The sequence below is a fragment of the Rattus norvegicus genome, chromosome 2 (assembly GCF_021556685.1).
Source record: "Rattus norvegicus strain SHRSP/BbbUtx chromosome 2, alternate assembly SHRSP_T2T, whole genome shotgun sequence".
In the NCBI taxonomy this organism is placed as follows: domain Eukaryota; kingdom Metazoa; phylum Chordata; class Mammalia; order Rodentia; family Muridae; genus Rattus; species Rattus norvegicus.
This window is the reverse complement of record NC_141535.1, coordinates 55,019,313-55,036,223: the sequence shown is the minus strand read 5'-3', so window position 1 is coordinate 55,036,223 and position 16,911 is coordinate 55,019,313. Positions and strand designations below refer to the sequence as shown.

General features: G+C 42.2%; 1 protein-coding gene across 1 annotated transcript in view; it reads right to left on the bottom strand.

Moving 5' to 3' along the window:
- Oxct1 (3-oxoacid CoA transferase 1) overlaps positions 1–16,911 on the bottom strand; it is a 134,748-nt gene that overhangs the window by 47,236 nt on the left and 70,601 nt on the right. Inside the window, 2 exon segments of the mRNA NM_001127580.1 lie at positions 13,255–13,330; positions 13,931–14,003. Of these exon segments, the coding sequence (NP_001121052.1) occupies positions 13,255–13,330; positions 13,931–14,003 (149 nt within the window).

Sequence of the window (16,911 nt, the reverse complement as noted above, 5' to 3'; positions counted from 1 at the left end):
CAAAGGAGGAAAGTATCATTTACAAGTTGACCAATGACAAACCACCCAAGAAACATGATAACTCAGGTTCTGCCTCAGACTTGTCAGGCACTCTCTCCCATCTGTAAGCATATTGCATTCCTTGCTTTGAATACCTCAGAGTTCCTTGATGCCCTCCTTTGTTCCTGGGATAGAAAGATATCAACAGTGCAAATTCTAAAGCCTTAACACTGTCACTATTTTCTTTCAAATATTCCAAGAATAAACTTTATTTTCCCTAGAAGTACAAGGAATGAACTCCATTATAATAACTACAGTTATAGAATAAGGACCATGTATCAACTTTGAAATATTCTGGAAAGTTACACAGAATAATTTACAACCACATGTCTTTTTCTAGTGTCAGGCTGAATTTTTGAAATTAGTCTCTACAGAAAATGTTTCTAACACTTTATAGCAGAAAATATAGAGGCAAAAGCACACGTTTCTTCAAGATGCTGTTTATTTCAAAGTGAGCCCGAAGAGAACAAAATTCCTATTGTAAAGATGCTTTTAAAAACCATGATCAGAATCTTCATTAATTTATGAGGTAATCCATAACAAACCATTATGTAGGCTGGAACAGGTCAGAAATGTAATAGGCTTGATTCCTAAAGAAATCAATTAACTTCAAACATGAAAAGTGAGTTTTGTTTCTGGTATTAACCACAATGAATCCCTCATTTCATAATAGTGTAAACACCAGTCAGAAGTGCTTCTACAGTGTTCCTATGAAACATCACCCCCAGGAACAAAAGGCCCAATAGATTTAACATTGGCCATCACAGACTGCATCGAGGCTGTCAGGCAGACCTGGGCATGGGGAGCTAAAACACACTTGTTATATGAGCTACAAAACAATGTCTTTCTTTTCCTAAGGAGCAATGGATGTGTGACCTAGTTCCTTTGGTCGTTGGCATTACAAAGAAGGCACATTACAGAGGTTGACTTCTTTGTCATAAAGTCACACATAGGCTGTCTGATCTATTTTCTGGACTCACAAAATGGGCAGGCAGAGAAAATGCTGTTCATTTCAAGTCCCTCCCAAAGCTGTAGAGTTTCGGTTTTCACTGAGTCGAATCACAACAAGCGGAGATGAAAACAAACTTCACTTGAGCTGCCGTCTTTGCCTGACCGCCTTCGAAGGCACCAGTGGGAGGAATCTGAACACGGGTTTCAGAACAGATAGATGTGCTGTTTCTGTTGAGAACGATTAAGTGCTGTGATAACACAAATGTGTTCTGGAGCCATTCATCAGACAGAAACAGAAACAGGTGCCAGCTCCATGTTAAAAATTCCAAGGATTAGTACTTTCCCTCCACATTGGATCACCAAGGGGAATGTGCTAGAAAAATAGGACACTGTTCATGTATGACCAACTATGACCTACAAACACATAAATTCCTTGTACTGGGTTCAAGGATCCAGTAGAGACTGAGGTCCTTTACACCCTGCACTCTCGATCACGTAGCCATTTCAAAGTCTTAGGTGACTTCAGAAAGTCCCTGGATAATCCCTACCAGACAACGGCCAAAACACAAACACTCATTTTATGTTGCCTGTGCAAAGATCCAGCCATCTCTTCAACAGCCCCTCAGTGTGGAGTCTTAAATGACGCCTATGTCTTTTGGAATCTGAAATAGCAAACCCCAGAACTTTTCTCTTCTGATTCCTCCAAGAGGGTGTGAGAACCTGAACCATGGCAGAGGCACGAGCTCCTCCTCACCGTCACCTCCCACCACTTGCAAAGCTCTGAAGAGCACATTACAGAATTATTGTAATTACACTGCCATTTCTGACAGCTGGATGGGACATTTACAGTGAGAGGCATGGTGACTGAAGGAACATTACTGAAGAATACACGAAAGCCAGCAACGATGGCACCTTTTTATCCACAGCCAAAAGGATTAAAAAAAAAAAATAGGGTAGATGATTTAAGAGTTTTCTTTTTAAAGCCCACTAAGAGCAATTATGAAAAAGCATGTTGCCGACACTAAATGTGAGTTCGCTATTAAGCAAGGAAAGGGTTGGATGAAAGCGGACGAGATCATTTTGAGTCTACATTAATTGTAAGTGTTTCCTTTATACCTCAGCTGTTGTCCAGTCAGAGGGCGGTGAAGAACCAGCTAGGAGTGGTTGGTTATTAACAACCATGGCAAACTGGTCTCAGGCTACTGCTAGAAAGTCTTGGTATTTTTGTTTGTGTTGGTTTTTGCTGCTGTTGTTGTTGTTGTTGTTGTTGTTGTTGTTGTTATTTCAGGTACAAGGCTTACTTTGTGAGGAATGCTTGTTACACGAGAGGCAGGTCTGACTCAAGTGACTGAGAAAGCCTCACCACTACATAAAGACTCACGGCACTTGAGGCCTGAGCTTCCAGAGCTCCAGAGAAGACAGGTCATGCTTATAGTCATGATCATAACCGTGACTTTCTTGTTTTGGAATATTAAGAACATAGAGGTCCTGAGCTGATGTGGAATGGACCAGGGGTCCTGACATCATAGGCAATGGCCACTCTTGGAAATCAAACGTCCATGTTCTCATTAGAACCAAGACAGCTGCTATAAACTAAAAATGGCTGTTCTTCAAAGCATGCAGAAGGAAGCAGAAATAAGGATCTTTTCAAATACCAAGACCGTTTCAAAGGACTGCTTTGGGAAATTAGAGGCACAGGCATTCCCCCTCAGTGACTAGGTTGAAAATGGGATGTTATTCTTATTCTTCAAAAGCCTTCGCATGAAGCCGTAGGAATTCACACAGGTCTGTGAACCGGAAGGCCTAGGAGCAGTGAAAACCGCCTGGACCTGGAAGCAGCCTGCACCCACATCTTAGTTTCTCAGCACCACTCTTTCAATACGAGAGACCAAACTGCTTGAAGAAATAACAACTGTTCAACGAGATGAGCATCTTTTGTAGTGCCAGAACATGAGGAAGCACTCAGTGGAAAATGAAAAAAAAAATGGTAGGGTACCAAAGAGATCCAAGTGCGAGCCAACCTGAAAGAGCTCCCAGCGAGGATGCTTCAGGGCACATAAACGAAGACCATACGCACCACAGCATTTTACCACATACCGTGCTCACCAACTCAATACGCTTCCGACTTTAAACACCTTGTGTAAGCGTAGACCCACAGGGAAGGGACTTAGCGCCACAAGAATGACCTCATAGGTCCTCAAAAAACAACTACAGCAAATGGTAGCTCCCAACATTTCTGATGCCCGGCCTATGACATCAGGAGCTCCCACAACCCCCTCTCAGGTTTAGTAACTGGCTAGTGCAGGTTGCCGAATCCGGGAAAGCATCTGACTTACTGCTGTTTGTGATCAAGGATACACCCAAAGATCAGTCAAATGAAAGGGATGCCAGAGCAGCAAGGCACGGCGCATGGAGGGGACACCTCCTGTATCCTGGCTGTACTGTACATCCCTGTCTCAGAGCTCACCATCTAGGGCTTTTGTGAAAGTCTCATCCTCTAGGTGTAATTGATTAACTCACTGCTGTTGATAACTAAACCGGATCTCCAGCCCTAGTCTTCCCTCCAGAGAGAGAGTTCTATTTAAGCGGTGTCCATCGAATCATGACTCCACTCTCTGGAGACCCTGCGTCACCTAACCAGTCTAACCCTGGATAGAGATAAAAGGGACTTGCCATCAACAAGCAACATTCCTACCAGGAAATTCCAACTGATTTAGAGTCTGTATATGTTTTTCTTGTGATTATACTTTCCCCTCAAAAGGTAGCGCTTCCTCCTTTGACCCTGGAAAGGGGCTAGGTACACTGATCTGTTTTTAGAAAATAAAGCGAGAAAAGGAGGAAGTGGTATTGAACAGTGAGCAACCCTAGAAAACCAAAGAACCATGAATACCGTGTGCCATGCTATGCCCTTTGCTTCTACCTATCCAGAGTTGTTTCTTCGATCAGCCGAACTTAGAACTTATTCTGAATCGGGCAGGTGGCTCAGGCCTCTAACCCTGGCAGGTGGGAGACAGCAGAGGATGAGTGTGAGGATCAGGTCAGCCACATCCAGGAATGAGTTCCAGACAAGTGACAGCTATGTAGTAAGACCCTGTCACCAATCTAAACGAAACAATCAAGTTGTACGTATCAATAGAGTAACACGATACTTAAACACATGCCCATATCGTATGTCTAAATCCATTTAAGTGTGTCTTCTCAAACATACATCTTTTTATATTTCTTTTAGGATAAAAACTTTCAAAATCCTTTCTCGCTTTGTGAGTAGAGGGTAGTGTTGCTGTATACAGTCACAGTTCCGTGAATAGCTTAAGATTTTCCTCACCCCACTGTAACTGTAGTTTAGCTCTCATTAGTCAACCTGTCCCTATTCCACCGCTTACTTCGATGACTATGGTTCTACTCTAATATGAGATGAACCATGATAAAAATATCAGACAGGAAAAGTCATGAAATGAAGAATGACAGAAACTGTCATGGACCAAAGAACACAATAGGATAACCAACGAACATCCCAGGGCATTGGTCTTTTAAAATTAAATCAGAAGAAAATACAATATAGCACCTTGTACAGATCTTGAACAGAAAGAGGACCTTAATAGAGGTGCGGGGAAACATGGCATCTACAAATGCACTATGTCTCTATAACAGGAATGTGTCAATGTGTGCTTCTCAGTGCTGACAAATATGGCACAAGCCATGGTACTATGTGATTGTAATAACAGGCGCAAACCCCAGACTATCTCCAATGCTTTCCCGTAAATCTAGAAGTATCCTGATTTTTAAACATTCCTTTTTTTGGTTATACACAAGTATCTATTTTTCTTGAGCATTATATCACTTTATGTAACATTTTTTCTATCTAATGTAAATGAGTATCTGCTGTGAACCAAGTACTTAGGTTACTATGATAAAGTTATGGTCACTATTGTTGGCGTTATCAACACTCTAGGAAGACAGACTGAATTCCGGGTCTTTGAGCTGAGAGATGCTTAAGTGTTCTAGCAAGTTATGCCTTATTATTCTGCTTTAAGTGAGCAGCTAAGCTGTGAGCTCCACTGTTTTTTTTAACCCACTGAGCCATTTATTTATTTATTTCCTTTATAACCCAATATCAGCCCTTCCTCTACTCCCAGTAACCCCTCACTCAAGTCCTGGACCCTTCAGAGCTCTCAGAGACTGAATAACCAGTGTAAGAGTGAGCACAGGTTGGACCTAGGAACACCCCCCCAACCCCCGCCACATATATGTAGCAGATGAGTACCTGACCTTCAAGCGAGTCTCCCTGTCTGCCTGTCTGTGGATCCTGAGTCCCCTAAATGGACTGTCTTTTCTGGCCTCAGTGGGTGAGGATGTGTATAGACTTGATTGGTGGGGTGCTCCCCTTCTCAAATAAGAAGGGGAAGGAGTAATATGGGGAGGACTTACATAAAAACTTCTAAAAAATAAAATTCTATAATTGTGTGTCCCTGTGTTTTCTGTTTGTTTTCCCATCAAATGGAAATCAAAATAGAGATTTGGTGCTCAAATTTTCTCCTCTGGGAGGCTCTCCTGATGACTCTTCTGATGGCTTTAGAAAATCTGACTCTAAGAACAAGTACATTTGTGATGGTTGATCTATGCTTTCTACTGAGATAAGATCTGTTTTCTGGCAAGACTGTATTCCTTGGCAGAAGCTAACATTTAACAACTGAGTGGCTACTAGAATTCACTGGGGTGGTTCCTTAATAAACATAAACAGATGATTCTGAGAACTGCACATATGAGCACTGGGTTTGGACTTTTTCTTTTCATTTTGGTAAGAAATGTTGCCGTCCAAATTGTTTTCCTTTTGATCAGCTCGTCCCAGTGCTAGGCATCTTAAATTCTGAAAAAGCTTTTGTAAATCAAACAGTAATCAAGATCTTCTAAAATAAACTACATTATTATCAAATATATAATAAACTTATATGTATATTATGATTTAAAAATATATGCATGTAACTGCTGTACAACAAACAATGGGCTGTTTCTTTTGTTATCCTAGTTTATTTTTACTGCTATGATTTATTTTGTTCATATTATATATCATTCTATAGTCTTTATTTTACAAAGATAATTCCTTATTAGAAGGAAATGTTGTAATTCTAATCACAAAAAAGAAAAGAATAAATAGTACTTGAAGTACTTATATTCCTTTATTAAAAAAAGAAAACACATGGCAAAGCTAACTAAGTTTCCTAAAGTTATAAACCAAGTCAGAGAGAAAGGTGTGGGGTGAAATCTCTTCCACTGCCAGAGAGCAGTAATTGAATCCCCACAGAAGACGATACGCTTCCTATTTTAAAGAACCCATTAAGTCAGACTTATTGCCTTATTTTTCTTTCTTATTGTTTCTCATCTGTTGGATGGTGTTAATTGACTTAGTTAAGAGGCAGACAGCAAGGTTGGAAATGTCCTACATAGCTTCAGCTTGGACAGTTTCTAAAAATAAAGTTAGATTCTTCAGGGCACAAATTATAAAACTTTCCAATGTTCTTACAAACAAACCATTCATCTTTCACCAACCTGAAAGCTGTGACTTGGGAAAATGACATTCCCTCCAAAACAATACCTTAGGTGAGCAGCAGTTCTGTTCAGGGTGGAAACACGCTAGCTGACAGAAACCTGTGGGCACCAGAGTGCACTTCTCATATAGTGGGGGAGGGGACGGACACAAAATGAAGGTAGCTACGTCTGCTCATTCATAGATTAAGTTTTCCGTTTCTGATTATTTTGAAATGCTCTACATTGCAATAAGTAAACAGACAACAGAAAGCCAAAACATGTCAAAAACGGATTGTATGGAGCCAAAGTCCATGCTTGATGCACGCACGACTGTAGCAAAGTCAGGAGTCGGGCATATCCACCGAAACCATATTTTAACATTGGTGTTCACATAGCTATAGTTGGGTAATCTAATATATACTTGATCCTATTCATTAACAGTTCTCTGTAGTTGAAGGCCTGTTAAAATACTCCAAACACAGAGGCCGGAGAGATGGCTCAGCAGTTAAGAGCACTGGCTGCTCTTCCAGAGGTCCTGAGTTCAGAGGGAAAATAAAACTCTTAGAAATTAATTTTTACAAAATTTAAAAGGAAAAACCTCAAATACACTACAAGCTCAAATTCTGAATTGTTCCATTAAAGTAAAATCGTTAACCATTATTAACCACTCACAATATTTTAGATATTCTATTAAATAAAGACAAGGTAACTGCATGAGAAACTATTTGAAGATAACTATGTAAACTAATATAAAAATGTCAGCTCGTAAGAACTTAGTGACACATACGATCAATAGTAAGGCATTTTCTTGTATATTATCAAGCTATTTGACAATTTGAAAATTAAACTTAAATGTCATATCCAGCTCAGAATACTGACAAAGGCCTATACAATGATGTAATTAAATGAGAGTATAATGGAAATAAAGTGAGGTGTGAATAGGCTGAGTAGAGCTGGGTAATCTCTGGCCAAGGAGACTATCAGAACACCGTTCCTAGCGAACACCTGTAATGTTCAGGGCTCCAGGGCACATCAGCAGGACTCTGCCTTCTCCTCCTCCTCATTTACTATCTTCATCCTAGAAGTCGAACTCTGTCAGGTGAAAGACCATGTTGGTGCTGCTCACAACTCCCTCTGCACTGCTAATAAAATTCAGAACACGCTCTGGGCCCAGAGAGATGGCTCAGGGGTTAAGAGCACTGGTTGGCTCTTCAGTGGACCCAGGCTTGATTTCCAGCACCCACATGACTCCTAACAACTCCATATAACTCCAGTTCCGGGGAATCTATTGCTCCTCTCTGGCCTCTCCCAGCACCAGACACATACATGGTACACGCAACAGGCAGGCCAACCCTCATAAACTAACACTAAGTAAGTTTTAAATGCTCCCGTGAAATCTACTGAGTAAATGTTATTCTCTCCATCCCATGTTAAAAATAAAGACTTCGTGTCCAGGAGGTTCAGTGACTTCAGAGTTAGATGCTTCAAAGAAGATGGAGGGTCCCGTGCACTGGGAGAACACACTGGATCCATCCTCCTGGAAGGCTAAGACCATCAGCATCAAACTCGAAGACTGCAGAATGAGCTCACACAGTCGAGTAGCTGAGAACCAGTTTTGCAACACGGGTTCAGCCACTTCAGTTCTCTACATTCAATTCGTCTTTCCGTCCCTCTGTAACTGAATATTAGAAACTCGGTGCCTTAATTCCTTACTGGAGGGCGAGGTAACAGCTTGCGATCTATGTAGCGCCCCTTATATGTAAAAGGTCTGGAGGGAATATTTCAGAGACAGCGTGGACAGTTTTTAACTAGATGATTCCACGTATAAATACCATTTTCCAAAAACGTGAAGTGCTGATCAAGATGGTCTCCACTTCAAAAGAATAAAGTAGGAAGCGACAATTTCACCAAGTGGGAATGTCAAATTCAGTGATTTAATAAACTTGAGCATCCAAGAGTCATTAGCCTCTAGCTGCAGGGTCACATTGCCATCCACCCTGCGCTTTTGCTCCCTGCTAAGTCATCCCGGCAGAACCATTAGTCGTCATATTACTAATAGTGGGTGTCTAGGAGGTCTCGTTTATCATCTCCAATGTTTTTCTCCTTGTAAGTGGGCTGTTTAATGAGAAGGGGCTGTCGCAGTCATGGGAATGCATCATTAGCCAAACATATTACTGCAAACAGCACGTTCATCTCTCCGTTTCTCTACATAAAAAGAAGAGGGGAGAGGAAGGAGGGTGAAAATGAGAGGGAAATGGAGGAAGGGAAAAACAGACTTCCCTCAACGCAAAGGATCCTGCCTTCTAACACCAGAAGAGACACCAAGTGTTCAATCAAATTCTTAAAGAAACTTTCTATTAAATTTAAGGAAGGAATTTTTTAACATAATACTTTCCAGTCACATATGAGAGATAAAATTATTTTTGTGTAAATAAGTATAGTACCCAAGTAAAGAGCTTTAATAAATAATTTATAGGGCTGGCATGGTGGTTCGGTGGATCAAGTACAGATCACACAACGGGAAGGAGTGTTCAGACCCTCAGCATCCACTTAAAGTCATGAGAGTGTGGGAGCCTGTCTGTAATCCCAGCCATGGGGAGGCAGGGACAGGGGCTACCCAAGGCATGCTGGCTAGCTAGACTAGTGAGAATGAGAAGCTTCGGCTACAGTGAGAGCCCCTGCCTCAGAAAGTAAAGCTTAATCAAAGAAGAAAGCGTTGGGTCACTACGCTCCCATGCTGTGTAAATCATGAGAACATCAAGTTTCTAAGTGACACAGAAAGTGCACACACACACACACACAAATATATATATATATATATATATATATATATATATATATGTGTGTATGTATATGTGTGTATATGTATATATAGACACGTATTTCAATCTGTGCTTCTCAAATGCACAAAGACTGAAAAATATGGGTTAAAGCGAGCATCAAAGCGTGCGTGTCTCCTCTGCCTTAGGAATGGTCATGCCACGCATCTCCACACGCACTGCGAGGGCCTCTGTGTCTAGTACCACGCACTGCGCAGCTCCACTCTCTGGGCAGCTATTTTATGCCTTCAACAACCAGCTCTCCTAGATGATCATCCACATCTGTGTCCCTTCATAAGTCAATAATCTACTCCAGCTGTTTCCCAAAAATAGGCACCAGGAAGGCACCAGAGCAGACCCAAAAGCAGATTCTGTCAGCTGCGCACCCCTCCACGTTTCCTTAGCTCATCTGGGGTTTTGCCATCACCATGCCAATCAGGGGATGGGAAGGAAGGAACTGCTGTTGTCCAATGTTCCCTTTTTGGGTACTCGGAGCAGAGCTGTTAAAAAAATCTGTGTACGTGAGAGCGACACTGCATACCGAGAAGCGTCCGCGGCATTTTCTTGTCTTAAAGTCGCAGCGTTTATTACATTCTGACACAGCCATGATGGATGCCAGTGCCTTGGTGCTGAGAGCTCGCGGCTCGCACAGCCAGTGAAAAAATTATGATGCTGACTGAGAAGATAAAAGCCAATGAAAAACGACGTCATGAAGCACAACTTCCCAGTGCAAGACTGTCAGATTTTGTAATAAAAATGTATCTATACTTTATAAGTCGACCTACATCTTTGAGACAAACAGCAATAGATTGCTTCCTAAAACCGCACGGGGAGGGCAGAATACATCTTACCTAAGAAAAACAAAAGCAAGAAATGTATCTGAGAGCACCTGAAGTTTGGCTGTGAACGGGGGCCTAGGCTGAGCAGCTTCTCCTCGTTCCCGTGGCAATGTCTTGCCCGAGTCAGTTCAGTTTGAGGCACATAACCTTTCCTATCTCAGGGCACGGTGTGAAAGAAAATGGGCACCAGAGCCAGGTTCATGGGGGGCATGAGCACTTTCTAAACTTCCCATCCCTCGATGTCAACGAAAGCTGTCACAGAGTTCCGTATTCCAGATCCTAGGTAAGGGGTGGAACCGGAGCTCAAACTGACCTCAAAAGGAAACCGGATGCTCGTTACCACCATGAGTCACAGAGGACAATAACACATACTGTGCATTGCACTCACACAAAGGGGTCAAGAAGGGGTTGTCAGCTAAAAAAAATAAAAGCTAAAGACAAATGATGCTGCCGACTCCCGTGACCAAAAACGTCTGACCAGATCAAAGAACACTTTGCATGCTTAGTTTCTCAGCTCACCGAATGTCATTTCACAGATCCAGAATTTCCCTAGCACCGTTCCAACGGGCTCGTTCCCTTGGAACTCGTGAGTTTCAAAATTATATGAAGAAAATGATAGAGAACACATACGGGTGCTTTAATCGTTCACTGAAATCTTAGGAAGGCATTAAAATAATAGGATATACATTGGAAATTTTTCTTTAAAATGGCAATGTGTAATTGGTAGCAAACATTCCAGTCTCGCTGCATGTTAAAGTCTAAGGAAAACAAACAGCACACGTTTTGACTCTGTTTACTGATGCCCCCGGAAGCCTTGTGCATGCCAGACTTTCGAGTCACAGTGTTAATAAACAGGGAAACACTAAGCTCGCTGCTCCTACGTACTGGAGTCAATGCTTTTATTCCCTCCCTGCCAGGATTCCAACTCTTCTACCCAGGTCATCTTCTTGGCTTATTAAAATAACAACCAATTTGTTACCACGTACTGAGTCAGGCTCTGTGACATTACTCTGTGTTTCCCTGTTCCTTTATATAGGTCTATAGAGCAGGTACCATGACACCATTCCTATTTTACAGAAAAACCAAAGCAGGCAGCTGATCACGTTATCCTGCTCAAAAAATGACACCAGGTTTCAACCAGGATTTATCTCACCATGGGGCCCTTATTCTCAGCTACTAAGTCGGGAGAATCACACTCCAGTCTCAAACTCCCATTTTAATATCAAAATGAGAATGCTCTCATGCAAAACATTTAAGGTATCAAGTAGCCTGATACCTACTTATTAGACTGATACTGATACTGTCAGTGAAAGAACCCAAGGCTTGCCTTTCTAAGTACCTTCTCCTACCCCTTGGCTACTACCTTGGCTTTTTATAACATTTGCAGGTGGGAATACATTCTGATTTCCTAGTCCAAAGCACACTCTGTTACTTGTCACTGTGACGCACTGGGTGATAGCTGGGATATGGTTCCTACAGTCTCCAAAAGCTGCCTTCACTATGCCCACACTGACTTGGAATAATCTTTCCACCACTCAGGTATCAATAGTCCACAGTCTTCTAGGAATTGTTACTTCAGGCAGAGCCAAGGTATGCTCCCGTATGTTTTAATGATGAATGGATGGGTGGTAATTATTTAATGTGCTCATTTTCTAACTTAGTCCCAGGCTGGAACCACTCAGGCTGCTAAACATCACACCATCCCCAGGCTAGGTCAGAGGTCAATCAAACTAAAGAACTTGGCTGGAAGCAAACTTGGCCTCAGTTTTTTTTAAAGATTATTTTTATTTATGTGAATGTTCGTATGCATGTATGCCACATGTAGGTGTATGCCTATGGAGATGAGAAGAGGGTGTCAGATCCCCTGGAGCTGGAATTACAGTTGGTTCTGATCCACCTTACCTGGGAACCAAACTCAGGTCCTCTGGAAGAGCAGTAAATATTCTTAACTACAGAGCCACCTCTCCTACCCAAGCCTCAATATTTCCTAACCTTTAAGATGAGTACAATTTGCAATGAATTTGAGAGTCAGAGCTTTAATTATTATTAAACTTTAATATTTCATCAACAAGGCCAATGTAACACAATTTATAACATAGCTATCAGTTATGTAAATCCAGGAGGTTCAAAACTTTCCTTGAAATAAAGCTAAGAGATTTCGAAATAAGCTATCATAGAGCACCAATATTAGTGTCTTAACAAAATTTCTTTTAGCTAGTGCTACAGATAAACACACAGAAAACCTTAAACACACACACACACACACACACACACACACACACACACACACACACACACACCTGAGCCAGCAGCCACAGTGTTCTCACCCCAGGAACACATGTCCACTGCTGCTCTCCTCCATGTAAGCTCAGAGTAACAGCCCTTTCATGCCCAAAATCAAAGGAAAGAAGTCCTGTAAGCCTTTTCCAAAGCTAATGCTGAGACCTCCTCCTTGATCTGCGCATTCAAATGAAAACCTGCTGCCTTCTGCGAGCGTTACTTGAACCACCACAGGTTTTCAGTTCCCTAGCAGAAGACAATGTGATCAAGGAGTCACATAACCAATCAAGAAAGGATGTTTCATCAATGCAAAGAAGAAAACTAGAATCAAGATACAATCAATGACATTTGAAAGAAACGATCCTTGTTCTTTCTAGCTATAAATCCTGCTTGTAACAAATGTTTGTCGGTTCTAATAGTCATGAGATTATAACTGATCCATTTTCTCAGTCTCGTTTCTCTAAGGGAAAGCCTCTGTGACACTTCTGGTCATTAGTCCCAAAGACACAGTAAGTGCTGAGCACTTCTCGGGACTCTAAATTCAATTTGGGCCAAATATGATGTCTCCTATCTGTGGTCCCAGCACTTAGGAAGCTGAAGCTCAATGGCATGAATTCAGGGCCAGCCTGCACAACAGATTAAGACCCTGTCTCAACAAAACTGATTCTACCAGGAAAAGAATGTATTTATTCATTTTTGATGATTCTATTGTACACTCACAGCAATTTGAGGGTCTTTCTTAATGTTGACAAAGTACTCTGACCCAACGTAATTCAGAAGAAGGAGAAATGTCTACTTACAGGTATCATCCAGTTGGCCAAGTCACCATATTTAGAAACCTGCATGGCTCCTAACATCGTTAGATTGACGTGTCCCCTGGGAAAGAAACGAGAAGTATAGAGCAAACTTTGCAAGACTTATATCTCCTCGGCTTGAAAACGTCAGCAGTTAAAATAATCTCATGCCCCAAAATGCATCTGTTTTCCCACTCCCTACAATTGATTTCTAAATAGATCGGCTCTAAGCTGCTCCAAAGAAATAATCATTAAGAGTTCTTAAAAAAAAATTATAGCCTATAGCATTTCCAGAAACAAACTAAGCACAGGTGTGCACAGTGAAGTTTGTTTCCTTTCAGTGAGGGAGTGAGCGTAACTTGTTTCAAAGACAAACAGTCGCTGCAAAGTGAGCCCACAGTTTGGAAGAAACTGCTGGGAATACCTCACAATGTTATTTCAATCGAGCCAGCACAAAGATGCAAACTCCATTCAGGGGGTCTTTTCAAAGTGGTGGGGTGGATCTTTCCAAGCCCAGACCTCAGTGGGAATCATTTCACAGCTTTCTGCAGCTGAACAAACCCTGGTCGTTTAAAGGGACTGTGGGAAATGGGACTGTGCCTCAGAGCCTTGCTCACAGGCTCAGGGGATGAGTCAGCCCACTCCACCCCATGGGAATATGAGGAGCTCCGTTATTACATACCCTCTAATCATGGCGAATGATTCATCGCTGGAGAAGAAAGAGGCTCCTGGGAGAACAGTAACCGTTTCCTTTCCTAAATGCACACACAAAAGAAAGAAGGGAAGCAGGGGAGGAACTATTAGCTCTTTGAGAGTATGATGATGGACAGAGAGGTCAGTGCTATGCCTGCTTCTGAAAGACTCTACAGTGCAACCGAAATGCATTTGCTTGTGAGGTAATCAACTGTCCACCCTGAGAAGGGGTGTGCTTCGCCACTGACACTGTATAGCTTTGTCCATGAAAAGTGATAAGAACCAGCATTTATGGGATTACTGCTTGAAAATTCTCTACAGGCAAAGCACCCTCTAGGATCTATAGGATGTCCTTCAGCATCTCGGCTTTGCACACTGACGACTTGCAGTTAAAGACTAAAGCATGCCGGGGATCTGACATGCAACACGGTGGCATGTTCCACACTGTGGGTTTGAAATAAGTTCCGAAAGGAGACCTCAGATGGCAGCCGTGGAGCGATGAACGGTCGTTAACTTGATTATGTCAATCATTTCACTACGTAGACATGCGTCAAATCCACACATCAAATGTTAAACATTGAATACACGCTTGCTTTAACTTGCCCACCATGTTGGCTAGCTTTGTGTCAACTTGGCACAAGCTAGAATCTCTGGGAAGGAGGAAACCTTAATTGAGAAAATGCCTCCATAAGACCTGGCTGCTATGAACACAAGCCTGCGGGTTATGCTTTTATTAGTGATAGAAGGGGTGGGTCCAGCCCATTGTGGGTGGTGCCAACCCTGAGCTGGGGTTGCTTAGCAAGTCATGGGAAACAAGTAAGCAGCCCCCCTCCATGGCCTCTGCATCAGCTCCTGCCTCCAGGTTCCTGGCCTACTTGGGTTCCTGTCCTGACTTCCTTTGATGATAAACAGTGATACAGAAGTATAAGTCAAATAAACCCTTTCCTCCCAAGTTGCATTGGTCGTGGTATTTTATCACACCATCAGCAACCCTAACTAAGACGCCAACTATACCTCAATAATTCTGGGAAGAAAATCTAAAATAAAAATACGTGAACAATACAGAAAGGACCTAACTAACTCCTTGTTATCATTTAGCCTGTGGCCCTTTCCCCTTACATTCCAGTACATACACACATCCATCTTTTTCTCTAGATCCCCTAAGCCATGAGTTTCTTTCCAATCACCTACTTCCATGAAATCAGAGAATACCTCTGAACACATTTAATACTAATTTCCTGGAGACTTTCTTGGAAAGACTTCTAAAAATTACACATTCGTATAAAAGTTCAGAGCTTGGGAAAAAAAAAACAACTTCACATTTGGCTGGGTGTGACAGCACATGCCTATAGTCCCAGAACTCGGGAGGCTGAGGCTGAAGGACCACCAAAGTCTACATAGCAAATTTCAGGCTAGCTAGGACTACAGACTGAGGCCCTATCCATCCGGTTAGCACGCTAGCTGCACCACACTACCGGTGCCTTGGTTAGACCCAAGCTGCCCATCTTGTGTGATCTACTTTCTCTCTGCTTCAGAACAACGCACGGTCTCCACTGGAAAGGCGCTTAAATGCCATCTGACTGCAGTAAGTCGGCTGTCTCTGAACAGTACGTCCTCTCCTCCAATGAAGTAAGGCAGCTACGAAGAGGAAGAAAAGCTACAGTTGGGAGGTCAGAATACAGGAAAAGCTCGCAGATGCAGCAGGGCCAGAAGAGGTGTGCCCATCCCGAGCTGTGCACCACAGCCACACTGCCTACTTCTCAAGGACTGCTGAAAGCTAATGCTGTCATCGATATCCCCACTTCAGCTCAAGTATGGGGGAAAAAGTAAGCCTATTTATATCATACTGAAATATTTATTGCCCGGGGGAGTTTGATTCTAAATACTGGAAACATTTTCTCCTCTTCCAAAGTACCATAAAACTGAGATGCTTTGGGGAACACTTTTCTGACGTGGGTAGAATTGGCTTTTAGGGAGCACACAAGACTTAGGAGATTGAGTGAGATAATGCATGTGAAGTCCTCCTTCAGAACCTGGCACAGAACAGTAGCCCCACAACATCCACTGTGACGATTATCATATTACTGCCTCTCCAAACCACTTAGAAAAAGAGGCAGAGCTGCTGTCCCTCCAGGGATGACTGCAGAGGACCAACAACTGGCTTATAAAGTAAGGCTCCTAGGCAGCCAGCATGAGCCCTAAGCTCTAGGACTCGCACAGTACAGCCAGACTCCATGCAAACACAACTTCTCCATCTAGCACAACAGATCCTCGCCAATTGTGCGAAGTGGAGAGTCATGGAGGAAAACCGTAGAGGGCATGAAAGAGGCATAAATATACCACATGCATTTGTTTTCTGAGTAATAAATCACAATGGCGTCCAAAAGGCATTTTCCACTGATGATACACGGGTGGGTGTTCACAATTACTACTATTAGGATTATTAGAATTGGCATTGCTATTAGTAGTATCACTATTAGCATTTTATAGGAAATCTTGAGATGAATGAGGAACATTCTGGCTTGCTAAAAGCAGTACAAAGCATAATTTTATTTAAAATCCCTGAGAACAACTCTCATGGGAAAGGACCCAGATCCCTTCTAAGGCAGTCTTAAAAATTACTCTCTTCTGAAACAAATTTAACTCCTGACATCTTCATTTATTTATACTGTTAATTTTGAGGGTATGTATGTTCCTGTGTCTTCTAACACATGGTTATATTCTTTTAAAGTAGCTACTTCCACACATTTTTATTCCTGTTATTTATTTTAAGTGTGTGTGTGTGCGTGTGTGTGTGTGTGTGTGTGTGTGTGTGTGTGTGTGTGTGTGTAGTCAGAGTACAATTCTCAGAACTCCTTTTTCTCCTGCCGCCCTGTGGGACACAGGGATTGAACTCTGGTCAGGCCTGTATCTCTGCCCAAGAGCTGCTTCACTAGCTTGACTTTTATTCATTTATAATGGCTGTAAGCA